Source organism: Natator depressus, chromosome 3 (genome assembly GCF_965152275.1).
Source record: "Natator depressus isolate rNatDep1 chromosome 3, rNatDep2.hap1, whole genome shotgun sequence".
NCBI classification, from domain to species: domain Eukaryota; kingdom Metazoa; phylum Chordata; order Testudines; family Cheloniidae; genus Natator; species Natator depressus.
The window spans coordinates 159226351-159242615 of record NC_134236.1 but is presented as its reverse complement, the minus strand read 5'-3'; the positions used below and the strand labels follow the sequence as shown (position 1 = coordinate 159242615).

The 16265-nt window shown below is 41.2% G+C and overlaps 1 protein-coding gene across 1 annotated transcript; it reads left to right on the top strand.

Annotated features, from left to right (window-relative positions):
- Positions 1–3449: 3449 nt before the first annotated feature.
- On the top strand, positions 3450–15254 carry SRP9 (signal recognition particle 9). The gene is made up of 3 exons (XM_074947104.1): positions 3450–3642; positions 10163–10231; positions 14263–15254. Exons 1-3 carry the CDS (start codon positions 3571–3573, stop codon positions 14380–14382), a joined length of 261 nt encoding a protein of 86 aa, XP_074803205.1. The 5' UTR covers positions 3450–3570; the 3' UTR covers positions 14383–15254.
- The last annotated feature ends 1011 nt before the right edge of the window (positions 15255–16265 follow it).

The window sequence follows — 16265 nt, the reverse complement described above, 5'->3', positions numbered from 1 at the left end:
GAAGAGTCATAGTCAGCAGAATAAGTTCTCAAATGGAAAGTACACAAGAACACAATTCAAGAAAGGAGCCCAAAAAAGAAAAGGAAGAAGTTCAATACCTTTGTCTTATGTTTAAATAGAGCTGCTTTTTTATTCCCAAGTACTCAAATATTATTGGCTCAACAGACATGAATGTTCAGTATACATTACATTTCACTAGACAGACAGCCTACTGAAAAATTTCTAGGATTCATATCTATCACTGTGCTCACTGGAGATTACTTGGGGAGTTTTGGACATATTCAAAAATATAATTTATAAATAAATAACTATCAAGCTCAAAGTTATGACTATGTTTCAAACACAGCAAGAAAATAGTCTGGCCTCCAAACAAGTTTAAAACAACACTGTGAAGTGGCAGATTACATACTTGGAACAGGTCATTCACTAAGGCTCAAATTTTTAAAAATAACCTCTGATTTTAGGTACCCAAATAATTGAGCCTGATTTTCAGAGGAACTGAGCACTTAGAGGTTCCGTTGACTTCACCTCAGAAAATTAGACCTAAAGTGATGCACGCCGGGCACCCAAAAATTGAGGTTCACAGAATCAAGGGCCACTTTTGAAACTTTTGGCCTAAATCTGGTGGGCAGTTAAACTGCAGAATGTTACATATTTTTGGCCTTAGTTTCTACTGCCTTACACCTTGTGTAAAGATTACCACCTCTTTCAGTGGGCATAAAACACTACCAAATCAAAATGGTAGCATTTTTACACCCACTTTGCAGAGCTGTCAAGGACTATACAAGATGCAAGATAGTAGAGAATCAGACCATCTGGGCTGGACTGTCTAGTCTGCTGAGGCCACTCTTAGGCCCCAGCAATGCACCCACTGTGTTCAATTAAGAGTTGAGGTGGTCAGGACCTCTGAGAGTCAGACCCAAGGTGTCTGAAGTTGAGTACCTGAAAAATGAGGCAAAAGTCTGGCCACCTTTAAAAAATTAGGCTGAAGATTCTGCTGTCACTCACTGCTGCATACTCCCTCTCTCCCCCCTTTCCACCAGGATTGTTGATACTACATATAATATTCACAGTAGCAATTTATTAACTTGTGGCAGCACAACTACTAAAGGCTCTTCCACAGTTGAGCTCCACAGTAACAACCAGCTAATCTGATTTAGAGGGGTAGCTGTGTTAGTCTGGATCTGTAAAAGCGGCAAAGAGTCCAGTGGCACCTTATAGACTAACAGACATATTGGAGCATAAGCTTTCGTGGGTGAATACCCACTTCATCAGATGCAAGTCTGTTAGTCTATAAAGTGCCACAGGACTCTTTGTAGCTTTTAATCTGGTTTACTGACTCAGAGAAATATATTCCTCCTTAGTCTTCACTACTTCCTCCCCTGGCAAGTCTCCCACTCTTTCCCTTGCAAGCCCCCTCTTCCCATTCTTTTTTTGGTCAGCAAAACCATAGCTAGCATTTCCTCCTTTTATTAGTAGAGTCTGGAGCTGCTCTGCTTAATTTTTGGCTTCTCATATTGTAGACCCGCACTGCTAGCTGCTTTTCTGGTTGTTTATATGGCCACGCCATTGAGGTTTGTTCATTTCAATATAAGTAATCTGAATCAACAGCTTCCATTGTGATTCAGATCTGGAAGTTTTGGGTTTTAAGTATATCCCCCTAAGGCAGATAATAGAATGCTGCTATTTTTGCTTGTTTGTTATAAAAGGGCAATTAGATGAGCTTTATAACATGGGCAGGACTAAGGGAGCAATCTGATTGGCCACGGACTCTACCTCTGCAATTATGGGTAACAATCACAGATCAGTAAGCCCAAGCAAAAATAAATTTTAAAACAATTAAACAGGGAAAAACATGCATGATTGTTCCTGCTTTTCTTTTTTAAATTAAAATTAATCAGTGTTAAATTAATTTAGAAAAAAACAGGAGTCCCTAGGAGCACTATAATTCTATAACCTGTAGTCTCTTGCTGAAATCAGTAGCTTTAATTTCAGTTTAAGCCTGAGACACAGTGTCTGTTGTGGCTGATGTGTTTCCGAGCTAAACAGAGACACCAGTGATTTTTTTTCTTTTCCTAAAGATGTTTCTATTCTGCACATAGCCAAGTTCCAGCTTAATGAGAGGTCTTCCAACTTGGGAAAACTTGAAATACATTCAACTTTAAAAGAAATCCATTTCCCTTTCACAGGGTTTACATAACTTTTGTGATCATGTTTGCTAGTTACTACAATGTTTAAATCCAGATTTGGCTCTCTTGTGGCCCCATGTTCTCAATAGACCTTTCTCTCTCACAGCCCTTCATCTTCCCACTGGGGAGCTGGGAATGGGCGATTACCTGGACGATTACCTGTTCTGTTCATTCCCTCTGGTGCACCTGGCATTGTCCACTGTGGCCGAAGACAGGATACTGGGCTACGTGGACCTTTGATCTGAGCCAGTATGGCCGTTCTTATGTTCGCTCCCCACAAGCCCATGCTCCCTCACCCCCTCTGCATCGTCTCATTTCCACGCAGCCTTGCTCCTTCACTATCTTTCTGCAAGGCCTCTCTCCTTTGAGGCCATATCTTTTTTTAATATCATCTCCTCAGGGATTTCCTCCCTGTTTGCCCCATGTTATCATTCACCCAGAGCAGAACCTAGCTTCTTTAAGGCCAGGGTTCAACTCTGAGCCAGAAACCTGAGGTAATGGGCTTTTAAACTGATATAGAGCCCAAAGGCATATGAACTTGCATAGGAGCCCAGTACTGCCAACACCAGCAAATGTTTCAAAATCATGATCCAAGCATCCCCCCAAAACAAAACAAAACTTGGTCTGTTTCTGAGCCCTTGGGCTGCAGTGGCTTCACATTTTCAAGATTTTTTTTCCGCAGGAAGGCGGACAGAAAAGACAGTTTGATATGATCTAGGGCAGATTCTCACAGAGTCTCCTGACCCTAGCAGCTGGGGCAGCCACAGAGGCAGCCACTACTACACAGTTCCCCAAGGACTTGAAGCCACGCGCCCTGGGCCTGAGCCTCAACCCCGCAGCTGACCCATGCTCAGCCACTCACCCGGGCTGGGGCCCGCAAGAATACAGCCACCTGGAGGCCTGGCTGAGGGATACACACCTGAGCCCCGCAGCGGGATCCAGCCTGAGATTAGAACCAGCGACTTCGGGAGCCGCCTTCACGCCTCAGGGTTACAGCCATCGGCAGACTGGGTGGAGCAGTAGCCAATGAGTGCGCTCGCCTCCCGACAGGCGGCAAAGCGGGAGGGGCTCTTTGGGTGGAGGAGGCTGCCTGGGTAGTTCTGTCCCGCCAGGCCTGCAAGTGGCGCTGTGACACGGCTGCCTGGAGCAGCTACTCTCCACAAGCCGGATAGACCCTCCCCATGCCCGCACTTCCGCTGTCAGGGGAGGGGACCTCTCAATAATGTGCTTTGCGATTGGACAGTCTTTCTTGCCACCCATTAGAGAGGCGCGATACAGAGCATCGCTCTATCCCCCGCGCCATCTTGCTGCGTGTGCGCTAGGGAGGGAGTGCTGAGCTGTGAGAGCGAGTCCGAGCCGGTCCGGAGGATCTGTTCCCGCCATGCCGCACTACCAGACCTGGGAGGAGTTCAGCCGTGCCGCTGAGAAGCTCTACCTCGCCGACCCCATGAAGGTACGGGGGGCGGGCGGAGAGCGCCCAGGGGGCGGTCCCCGTCCCCTTTAGAGACCGGTCTGGGCGGGCGAGGCCCCTGCTTTGCGAGTCCTGGACGAGCGAGCGAGCTCCCCTGAGAGTGGCCGGAGGCTGGGCTGACGGCGAGCCCAGCGATTCTGGAGACCCGTTCGGGTGACTGCGTGGGGCGCCTCCCCCAGCCAGCCGCCTGCTGCGTTCCCGAGCAGAGCACGGAGCCGGCTAGGGTGACCAGACAGCAAGTGTTAAAAATAGGAGCCTATATAAGAAAAAGCCTCAAATGTCGGGATTGTTCCGATTGCATAGAGACAGTCCCGTCACCCTAGAGCCAGCCGATGCCCAGGGTCTCCCAACACAATTGCCCGCTGCTGGGAAGAGCCTGAGTCGCTGCAGGTGGCATGGCAGGAATAGCCCACCCCTGGGGTAGCCTGGCACTCGCGTAGTGTCCATGAAACGTGAATCTGCCTGGTTACGCCGATATGCCACGAAGCCATCGGTGCAGTCTGCTCTTTGCGCTTCATACTGATTCTTTTGGTCGGTCTTATTCCTCCAAACACACAAACTCTTAAAGGCCTAGATTTGGTGTGTCTGCCTTCCTCCCACTCTGAGGTGAGGTGGGATTGGTTCTTCCGATATTGGAGTCACCAGTCTTGCTTCTGTTGAGCGCACAGTGCTTCATAACAATGACGCACCCATATCTCACTATCTGGAAGTTTTCTTTCAGAATCATCTTAATGCTCTTGTTTTAGTTTCACTCCATTACTACTTGTTCTATGACCTTAGACTTAACTCTGAGAAGGGAGAAATTATTTGTACTTTCAAATACTCTTGAATGGTTATCATGAGCCACCTTACACCCTGATCCTTTAATGGGGCTGTTCATAGGCAGACCTTATTGACTTCAGTGGGATTCTGTGTCGGCCCAATGCACTGCCTATATGGAGGATCAGGGTATTAATGATCACTCAGTCAAGCTGTATATATTTAGTTTTTATGATATATGTCACAATATTTAAAGACTAATATTAGAGAACTTTATCTTAAAGCAAAATCTAATTTTGTAACAAACTGTAAAATGAAATAAGTATTCTCGTAACTAAAACTTACTTTAATAACATTTTTACTTTAACAACACATTTAATCCATCTGATGGCAAAATGGGTTATATAGCACGCTTGGGCCTCTTAAATGTCATAGCTGTAGTCATATTTGATGTTTTGGTAACTGGTCTGACAGCTGTATTTGAACATAGCATGTTCAGGATCAGTGCCCTGCTATTTATGTGTTAAAGCTTTAAATACAGAATGTATGTATTGTTACTCTTGTTAGAAGCTTGTGTGAATTTCAATATGGCAGCTCCATATTTTGGCCCATTTATTCCTTCATAGTAATGCAGAGGATGCCATTATTGTGTGCAGTATAATTAAGTTATGTAACTTTTTTTCAGGAAAATGAAGTGACTTCAGGAAGGAGTACTAAACTCAACAGTTTCCTAGTCAGCGCCTGCTGTGTTAGAATAGTGTGGGTCTCCCACAAGTTAATTATTGGAATAATTCCTTCTGGTGATATATTGCTCACTACACCTTGAGCAGATGAGAATCCTTCTCTAATTCTTGAAAAGAGAAGTTTTAATGTTGAGGTCCGATAACTCTGTGTAACTGCTCTTTGTATTTGAAATCTGGCATTAGTACTTCAAAAAGGAAATTGTTACATTAAACTTCTTGCTATTGCCTTCTAGGAATAGGATATTTTTATTTTCTTGAGATAAGATTGATATTGCAAAGTTCTTTAATAGCAGCTGTTGTATAGGCAAGTCCTGTGCAATACTATAATCAGTTCAATAGCTTCATTTTCCACTGAAGTAATGTTCATTTTTAGGTTGGCTGCATTACATCAAATCCAGTCTATAGTTGTCTGTCACTTGACAATGACACTGCAGCAGCCTCCAATGGAGTTTTGAATAGGTGACTTGTGGAGCAGAGTGGAATCTGTGTACTGTTACTACTGTTTATTTATAAGGGAAGTGTTTCTCCATTTGGGTTACATGGAAATCTTAGTGGGAATGTCCACCTACAGTGACACTATAACTGACACAATGCAGCATGAACCATTTTAATATGACTGAATGTCACTCTGACCAGAGTTTTTCTGGTGACTGTTATGTTTTATCTAGTGTGCCCCAAGAAGAAGGGAGGCAAAGCGTGCGGTGCTGTTTCTGCTATTGCCCTTGTACTTGCTAATTTAGAGCTTAGAAAAATGTACTTGAAACCTGTTAGCTAGAGTGAACAATATATATGCTGCCTTGCTCCTGTGGCTATGACCTCCAAAGCCATATGCCCTGATGTGTATATTACAACTTGTTACATTTAAAAATGAAACCTATATTTAAATGCCCTTTCTTGCTTTTGTCATATTTTGACATCATTCCAAGCTTTTTTCCTTGTTGTTCCTTTTATTGTTTTTTTTGCTCTTCCTGATCCTTCCCTAGATTGTGTTCTCCCTTCCCCATAGTTTCTCCTTTCTTCTGTCAAATCTTTCTATTTCCTTGCATATACGTTCACCACAGTACTCTTCTACTCATCCAAATAATACATTTGTCCCTATCCCTACACACCTGGATTGTAATCTTGCTGGACACCAGTCTGGAGGACTAAAGGCTAGTTATACTCTGGTGACAATGGGGTTAGGGAGGAAAACGGCTACTGTCCAGGAACAGTGCTCAAGTAAATTCCAGTACTCTGCTTCCCTGCCCTGCCCCGCCCCGGTCAGGAGGAGTTCAGTAAATCTACTGCACACCCCTCCTTGGCCAAACCTGTTTGGGTTGCTGGAAAGGAGCATTCTTCTGAGGCCTTTTCCTCTGCACTCCATCCCCTCCAGAGCTGTCTTTCACTGTGAAAGTGGGTAAGGTCTGTCCTGCTCTACCCCTTCCTCAAGCTCTTTGCTTATGTAATGGAGGAATGATCTCTATCTTACACGATTCCTCAGTTTTTTAGCTCCCAGGGGCACATCAGCCCACTACTTTGCTTCTTGTCAAGTTTCTGCTTGACTACTCCCTCAGTGTCTGCCTCTGCTCAGCTTTGCTGAGCTACAGCAGTATGAAATTGACCTGATACTTGTCAGTTTAACTGTTTCCCAAAGAGTTCTGAAGAGCAACTGCAAAGGTGATCCCTCTTAGCTTTCCCAGAGCAGCAGAGTGAAACTGTGAGCAACATGATGGGTATTGGAACTATTTTCTGCAGATATAGGAAAATAACTAAATGCAAGACAATGCAATGCTATCATTTGGAAGGTTCTCTAGAACTATAAGAATTAGAAATAAATATATATATTTTTTTTAAATGAAAGGTTAGATTCTGTGGAAGTTGATGGCACTTGCCAGGAAAGCTTCCTATTTGCTATGGATGAGTGGATTTTTCAAGGTCTATGCTAATATTCTTTGGGGAGGGGGTTCAATGGCAGGGAGGAAAGAAAGGAGTCTAAAAAAAAAAAAACCAAAAAAAAATCTTAGCATAAAAGCATAATGCTTTTCAGTAAGCAGGCATTTAAGATTTGATTTGGCAAATGCTGAAAGTGGTTTGTGGTAAACATTTCAAAAGTTATTTGAGCATAAGTTTTCGTGAGCTACAGCTCACTTCATCTCTTCTCTCCCCTCCTCTCCTCCCCGTGGGTATACTAAGGCCAGTATAGCTCCAGTTTATTAGATTCCTTCTCTTGAAAGGAAAAGGAGGATAGTAATTGCTAGGTTCCATTATATGCAACTGTCTTCTTGCACTAATATTGCATACTGGGTTAAATCTGTTTAAAGGATATCTTCATAAACAAGAAACTAACTGCCTTGGGTACTTGGATTATACCTATCTGGTTTTTAAGATTATTTCAATGTTGATAGTTGGGATTTACAAAATTTACTGAACACCTACCAAGCCAGAGGCTGATGTGGAAGTTCATGGTGGAGGAAAACCAGTTAGGTCCTGGTAAAAATCTGTTTCTACTAGTACTTGTGAAGGAGAGGGTGCTGGAGTTCTTCTGAGATGCCATTCCTGAACCTTGCTCAGGAGTCTTTCTGTCACTGACTAGTAAGTGTCTGTCTGATAAGTTTATTTAAAACTACCCTCCTACCCACCCAGCTGTCCTTTTGGCTTCTGTAAAGAAGCAGCTGTCTTCTCCCATATATCCTAGAACCACCTGACTTCTGCAAGGATATGGGGTTTTCGCTGCTTTGCTGTGTGGGGGGTGTCCTCCTCTGGCTGTTCTAATAATCTCTGCTATTCTACCCTTCCATCTCATCTAAGTAATCACATGAGACACGTCCTGTAGAATCAGAGAGCCTCAAAAGTATTTAGAAATATGATCTTTCCTTTTCCCCTCTTGTTCCAGTGGAATGTAACTGTCATAGTCAAGGGAGAGGCAATCTCTTGAGTAACTAAGGCTAGTCCTGTGAGGAGGAACTAAGAAGACAAGGACCTTGAACTGCTTTTTTTTATTTAATGCGGTACCATTGCAGAGAGTGAAGCACCAGGGTTGTGTGTTAATAATGACCAGATTGCCGTGTCCTGTACCATTTGGAACTCTTTCAAGGTGTATATGGCTTCATTTCTAGAAATAAGTTGAAATCAAATCTGGAGGTCACAAATGCATGGATCACCATGGGCAGTCCTACATTCAGTAGGATGGAGTACAGTCTTCTGGCCAGATGTAGATGGAAATGGACTTCTTTTGCCAAAATGGTTTTGGGGTATTGAATACATTGAGGAATCCAAAAGGATCCAAGCCTGCAGACAGGCTTAATCAGAGGGCAGATGCCTTCAATAGCTGGGGATATCATAGAATGCAATTCCTTCAAAGTGCTTCCCTCTTTTCCAAGAAGCAGCCGGGTGAAATTGAGAATTCTTTCTGGTTTCATTGTTGTCCATAGGGTTCTGATTTTAGCAGATTTGAAACTGATAGCCTTATCAGTTTCTGGTTGGGAAAACAATTAACAGCAGAGGCATTGGAATAATCTGCCCACCGACTCATTAAACTCAAATAACTTCCTTGGTTGGTATTTGGAAGGATTTCTTTACCACAGTGGCTAAAACCTTTTTTAATATTAAGGTTTAGATACTGCAGAAATTAATAGCATAATGTTGAGCTGACCCCTTCCACATTTACCACAGCCAGTAGCAAAAATGAATTTTTTCAATTCATTCCAATGTGAGAATCGCTCTGAAAAGTTGAATGGAACATTTTAAGTTAAGCATAGTTTTCTTTAGTATATGTCCCCACTAACATGGCTGTGGGGGTGGGGAGACAAGGGATGTCTCAACAGTTTTAATTGGTCTCCTCTAAAATTATTTTGCCTTTATGAAGTCCTCCTTCCCTGAAGATATGACTAAGTGTATTGCAGATGCCATGGATTATGTGGGTTGCAACAAGGACCATTTGATCTTAAAACTGGTGTAGAAAGTAGTTGACCCTACGAGTCTCTTATTACACTACCTATCTAGTCGTCTTGACCTCAGACCACTTGGAGACCTCAAAGTGGGGGAGCCTGGCAGCTTTCCTTGCATGTTAGAGTGACAGTATATGAGACAAATCCTGACTTAGAAGAAATGTTTACCCTTAAGCATGTGATGATCATAGCATTTCTGGTCCCTTTTCTGAGCCAGTCCCGTAATGACCTCCATTCCACAAAGCAAATGGGTAGCTGGATAATTCCCAGTTGTAATTAATCCTCCCCCATCCTACCTATCTCTCTTGGAGAATGTCTGCACAGCAAAAAAAAAAAAAAAAAAAAAAAACTCCTATGGCTAGCCTATGCCAGCCGGCTCAGGCTGCAGAGCTGTGTCCTTGCTGTGTAGGCTTCCGGGCTTGGGCTGGAGCCTGGGCTCTAGGGTCCTGCGGGATGGGAGGGTCCCATAACCCAGATGCCTACACAGCAAGCAAACCGCCTGAGCCTGCTGGCACAGACTAGACACAGATTTTTCTTTGCTGTGTAGACATATCCTTGGTATCAAACCTGTAACATTCCTTTCCCCCATGGCCTCTCTTATACCAGACCCAAAGCACTCCTTGACTCAGTGTTGGACACCTGGGGAGCGATGTTGTAAATAAAAAGATATTTTCCCCCCCAGTCTGACTTGGATCTAACCATGCTGATCTTCTACAGTAGAACCTCAGTTATGAACACCAAAGTTATGAAATAACCACACAAATAAAAAGCAAGTACAGTAAAGTGTTAAATGTAAACTACTTTAAAAAAAAAAAAAAGGCGGGGGGGGAGGAAACCCCCCTTTTTGTTGAAACAAAAACTTTCCTGAGCATTGAGGAATCAAACAGTAAACATTTTGGTAATGCATGGGTTCTAAGTGAAATGGATCACGAATTGACAAGTAGTTTTCTTGACCAAACTGAATTAAATGTAGAATAACACCTTTTAAATATTAAGTTGTTCTATGCTAGAAAATCTTTGTGTGATGTGAAAACCTTGTCTATCAGTAATTCCTAAAATGTTTTCTCATTTCAGGTGCGTGTGGTTCTTAAATACCGACACTGTGATGGGAATCTGTGTATCAAAGTAACAGATGATGTAGTTGTAAGTAAAGAATGTTGTGACCGTAAAGCTTGATTCTGCAAGCTTGTATTTTAAGACCGTCTATCATTTAATTTGAGTGTAAAAATTGCTATTGAGAACTTCATATACAGATGGTTCTGTAAGCTAACTTTCTCAAACCACCAAGCTTTTTGTACTCAGAGTGTGTGTTTGAGAGCCTCGGATGCTAGCTTGGTACCCCATTCTGCACCCACTGAGTCTGAAACAAAGTTCCTAATGATTTCAAGGAGAATAGGATTGGGTCCTTATTTCCCTTTAAGGGAACTTATTGGGTTTCTTTTGAGGGATATAACTGAAAATGCTGCTATTCTTATTTTGCTTGTATAAAAGTCTTGCAGTTAAAGGTAACTCCTTTCTTTAGTTTGTGTGGTAATGAGAAAAACAAAGAACCACTACCAGAGAGAGGGGAAATGAATAAGGCTAGGTCTACACTAGAAAAGGTTTGCTGGTATAGCTATTCTGGCAAACCCTCCTAGTGTAGAGACCACTTATACCACCATAAAAGGGCTTTTGGCAGTATAACTTACACTGCTTTGAGTAAAATAAGCTCGACTGGCAAAAGCACTTTTTTATGGTGTGTTAACTCCATCTGCAGTAGGGCTTTTGCCAGCAGAGAAATCCCCCCCCCCCCCACCAAAAAAAACAAAAACCAAAAAAAACCAAACAAGCCCCATATCCCTTCCTGATGTTGTATTGGCAAAAATTTCTGGTGTTGAACTGTCCTGAAAGTCTAAAACTTTTAAATATTTAATGTACATGTTTGTTTGTTGGCATAAAATGTAAATAAGGGAGACTTTCAGTGGAGTATGTTTTATAACACAATCAAGAAACTTCACTGAAGTGAGGAAAAGACAAACTGCAAACACGCACAAAATTCTAGATATTGATCCTCTCACCCAACACCCCACAGAAGCTTGGAGAAATAACCCAGGTATCTGGCTACTCCACTTTTCATAGGGGTCTCTATGAATGCAGTATTGCCAACTCTAATTATTTTATCATGACTCTTGTGATTTTTTTGGGGGGTGTTTTAAGTCATCTGAAAACATGATGAAAGGCTGCCAACTCACAAAATTTCCCTTATTCAAAGTGGCCCCATCTCCTGTTACTTTCAATGGGACTGAAGCTAGCAAGATAGACAGGGAAATGGTAGCCCATATGCATGTGGAAAAGCTGCCCTTAATATAGTAGGCTGCCACTTCCCACTGTTTTCAGTTAAACTACAGCTATGCCTACAGGTAAAATGGCTGTCACTCTGGTTTAGGGGCTAGACAGGACACAGGGATTGAAGAGCAGCAGACACATTAAAAGGTGGATGGAAAGAATGCAGTAGGAGCTGGACTCAAGAGCTGCAGGGGATATTGCAGAGGTCTGGAGCAATGGGAGGCAGGGGAGAAGTTGGGGGTAGAAAGTGTTGTCCAGTCTCAGGCTGCTCTCTAAGGAGGGGTCAATAGTTCTTTCAAATTTAAGCCTACTTCTCTCTTACTCAAATGTCCTGTATAACCCCAATAAATCAGACTGAATTAAAAAGTTGATGTTAGAGCCTGCATCTTTTATGACAATACCATATGATCAGCTATATGTTCAGTGGCATCTCTTGGGAGTATTTCTCACACATTCTTGTAACCTTTCCTCCCCTGAATTAGAATACAGCAGGGCTTTTTTTTTTAAACGGCTTTAGTATTTAGTGTCTCCTCTAGCTGACTTCTGTCCAAACATGCTGGAGGGATGTTTAGGAAAGGGAGGAGTGTAGGAGCAAGAGGAAAGGGCAACACACAGAACAATAAAGAAGGCGAACAGCACGTGTAACAGTCCAATAGTTCATATTGCTAGTAGTTTGCCTTTTAAGATACTGTTTCTTCAGGGTTGAGGCAAACTAAATCCATCTAGTCTGTGTAGGCTCCTCCTAGAAGAGTTGGTCAGTGTCACAGAGACCAGACTGTGGAGGAGAAATAGTCAGGCATCTGTGGATGGCTAATTACAGTACAAGGGATGGGCTCTGAACGCTAGAGGGATGTTGAATTAGGGGCATTCTTAATTGAAAAGACAGATTTGTTAGGAGAAATCCCACAAAGTAGGAAATTTGGGGTAAGTTGAATCCTGAGCTTAATGTAGTTTAAAACACTTCCTCTTTACACTCATCTGCTTGTGTCACCAGATCAGTGTAGTCAACTTTACTGACAAAGGCAAGTTTTACTGCTGTTCACTCTGCAGAGGCAGTATAGCTGTGGAAAGACTGAAGTAGGTTCTGTACTGCATGCCTTAGTTTAAAGAAGTTTTGATGTGAATTTAATGCGGGTAAAGCTGCTTTATTGACAGCCCTGGAGACTGAAGCTTTCTATTTTTATTCCTTTGCTAAATCAATCTGGACAGCTGGGTTTTGTTGTAGTCATGCTATACAGACAGAGGGAACTAATCATTCTTGACAGAAATGTTGGCTATATTCCAAGTCACCTGCTGTTTCAGCTGGTATCCCCAAATCCATGAGCTGCCTCTTAGGCAAACAAAAGTATTTGTGGCCTCTAGCTGCAGTAAATTTTAAAATTCCAGTTTGCCATGCATCAGTACTAGTGTCTAGTATGTAATTATGATGATCAGACAGTGGCATCTTATTTCTGTTCATAATGTGCAATGGGGAGGGAAAACCTCACATGAAGAGAACTTCTCCTTATCTTAATCAGCCAGGTGGTTCTCTGATTCTTCAAAGCTTCTCTATAGGGAAATACATCTTGATCATAGAGACAATGCACTATCTCCAAAGACGAAAAAATCTTGAATTTTGTTCACTTCTAAGCAATGCTTAATCTAGCACTGCTAGTGACAAAATAAGTATATCCCTAAAAGTATGAAGATCTAAGCTGGGGAAATGCAAGGAAAGAATAATTTCTAGTTCAAAAAATCCGCTTTGGTGATTACAGAACACCAAAAGGAAAGAATCTGTTTCATGTGTTACCACAACAATTTCTTCCATCACAGGGCAGCTTTTGGCCTGCTGCTGAGATTGTGTGGTTTTTGTTGTTTGTTGAGAACTCCTCTCATTATGAAAAGAGACCTTAGCCTTTGCAGGAAAGTTTAGGCAAGAGAATAAATATAAACCCCCTTTAGTGTTAAAATACACCATTTCTCTGAATCAAACCTCAATCTTTTGTATCCTGCTTAAGTTTTTCATTCTACAATTAGACTGTAGTTCAAGGGTTTTTGTGCTAACCACCTGGATTGTGGTCCTTTGTAGAAGATACTTGAAAGCTCAGTAGTGCTTGTGTAAGCATGAGACAAGTTAGACTGAGGGACGCAAGCTCATTAAACTTGATCTGACCGCTAGAATATTCACACTTCAAATAGAATGTAAACATGTACAGCACATTGCTAAAGGGGAAAGACAAAACTATATTAATATGAGTTTAGAGTAGATGTAAACTACAGCTGTTTAATATTATCCAGAATGTTATGCATAGTGCTCTAAGGAATGTCAGTACTAAAAAGATGTTAAGTAGGCATATATTAATTTATTCCAGATTGTTTTCTCTTAGTGTTACACAGATTATAATTTCAGAATTTTATCTGTATACAATGTTGAATATAATGCACTGTATTCAATGCTAGCCTTACGGCACCCAAGATTTTTGCAAGTTACAATAAGGCTTTAGAACAGTGGACTTCTAAGTGCAAACTGTATGCTTGATTTTTTTCAAAACAGAAAGCAGTCCCTAGCATTGAGTTTGCAGTGTTAATGCAGACACTTTATATGGGGGATGCAAAGGAAGATTGATTTATTTTATATATTAAATAATTGAGTAATTTGTCAGAGTTGGAAGTTAAGGGTAGCTTTATGTTGCCCCTTCACGTGTGGGACACAGTACAGATGGCATTGATCAGAGTCCTTGAAGTCTTTCATTTTGTAGTGTAATCTTTCTGGTGTCAGAAATATGTGAAATTAATATTGAAACTATAAATCATCACAGATTTGAATAGCTTGAAATAAAACCTGATATTCACTAACTTTCTTTTGACAGTGTCTGCTATATAGAACAGACCAGGCTCAAGATGTAAAGAAGATTGAGAAATTCCACAGTCAGCTAATGCGACTCATGGTAGCTAAGGAATCCCGCAGTGCTGCCATGGAAACAGACTGAATTGCTGAAAATAAAATGAAAGCTCCAGTCATATTTCACGGGAAGAAAATATCACTTGGATTTGAGCAAACATTTGGGACAGGATATGTTTTATGTAACGAAGTGGACTATGAAAAGTCTGAAGCATTTTTTTCCTCGCCCTAGACTCCACTTCAGATAACTAGGAAAATAAATGCTTTCAGTGGAAAGCCTCTATTTATTTTTGAAAATTAAGCAAGAAAAATATATCCTCCATGGAAAATATTCTTACTAGTCTTGCTTAACATACTTTAACCTGTAAATATTTTCTTTTGTAAATCTACAATACTCTAATTTGAAAATGAAAGGTAACAAGTGTATCCCTCTGGAAAGTGAGAGCATGTCTTGATCTTATTTGCATTCATATACCTGTGCTGGTGTATTTTCACAAATGAGAAAATGTATATTAATCTGACCCACTAATACGATAACTGTAAAACTGGATCTAATAACCTTTTACATCTAATGATATATTATAACAGAATTTAGAAATAGAACAAACATCTTCTAAATTAAAATTGCCAAAAATTTTGTGTAATACTGTGCAACTAGCAAGTTTTTATGTAAAAGGTTTCTAGCTTTTAATATTATGGCCATAAGGTGTATAACACTTCTAAAAGCCTGTGCATAATGGTTCCACAGAACACATTCTAGATTGCTGGTTCAGATACAAAGTTGTCATTCATCAGATTCTCACCATCTGAAAACTGTTCAGTAGCCTATGTGAAGTTGGAAGGTCCCAATCCAGTTATCAGGCAAGTGTTCATATAAAAAGAATCAAGGTCATATTTAAAAGTAGTTCGCAGAGAGGTTGAACTTCCTTCTTGCTGGTAGAGGTTTGACTTCCAGGGCAGAGTTGAGGCATGCTAGAGAGGACACTGTGGAAGCTTCCATAGTGTCCTCTCTAGCATGCCTCATGTAATGCCCAGGATGTGACCTGTTCTGTAGATAAATTACTTCAGTGTCCAAGTCTTAGTACTTGCCAATGTTACATTCACTTTAATTTAAAAAAAAAAAAAATAGACTGTAACAACTTGAATTCACAAATGCTAACATGTTTACCAAACTTATACCTTAAACATCAAAGCAAAAGAATGTAGTCAGTCTTGACACGCATGTGGCTTAGGAAGCAATGTTTCTTATTGCTACCTTTGTTTAATGGTAGATTCTGTTTACTCTTCTCTTGAACGCTTCCTGCTTGAAGACCAAAATGTTGTAGTTGGACACTTGCTTTGAATAGATACTGTATACTGTTGTGAACTGAACTCCATTTGGTTAAATGCCAAACTGACTTCCTGTATATAACCATTCTACTACTGTAACTGAGTTTTCTCCTACGCTAATATTTTGGTCAACTCCAAACCTTTAAAAGAAAAGAGCTTGCAAACTGAGTGTAAATGCTGTACTTAAATACTAGTTATCTGCTCTATTTTTTTAATAGAAACAATTGGGTTCTCAAACTTAACTGGTAATGTTGCTACTTAAAAGGAATGGAATTCCCAGTTTTTTGCCAAAGGTTTCATAAATACCCACAAAGTTAGTTTATTCCATTAAATTATTCTTTCAGTAGAATGTTATGTATTATTGGAAGATATTTTAGCATGTCGAACTGCCGTTTGCCATCTTGAGTTCTGGCCTGTAAGGTTTGACGTCAGCAAAATACATTCAAACCAAGACAAAGGTTCTAATGAAGTCTTATTGCTTGGATATTTTGTCATGTCAACAAGACTGAGTTTGTTTTTGTGTCCTCCCCCCGCCTTCCGTCCTGTTCCCCACAAAAGCACTGGTTTCTATTTCAACTTTACTTCCTCATCCTGTTTAATGAGTGTGATGTTGAGGATGGGTGTGCATGGAGGTCTAAGATT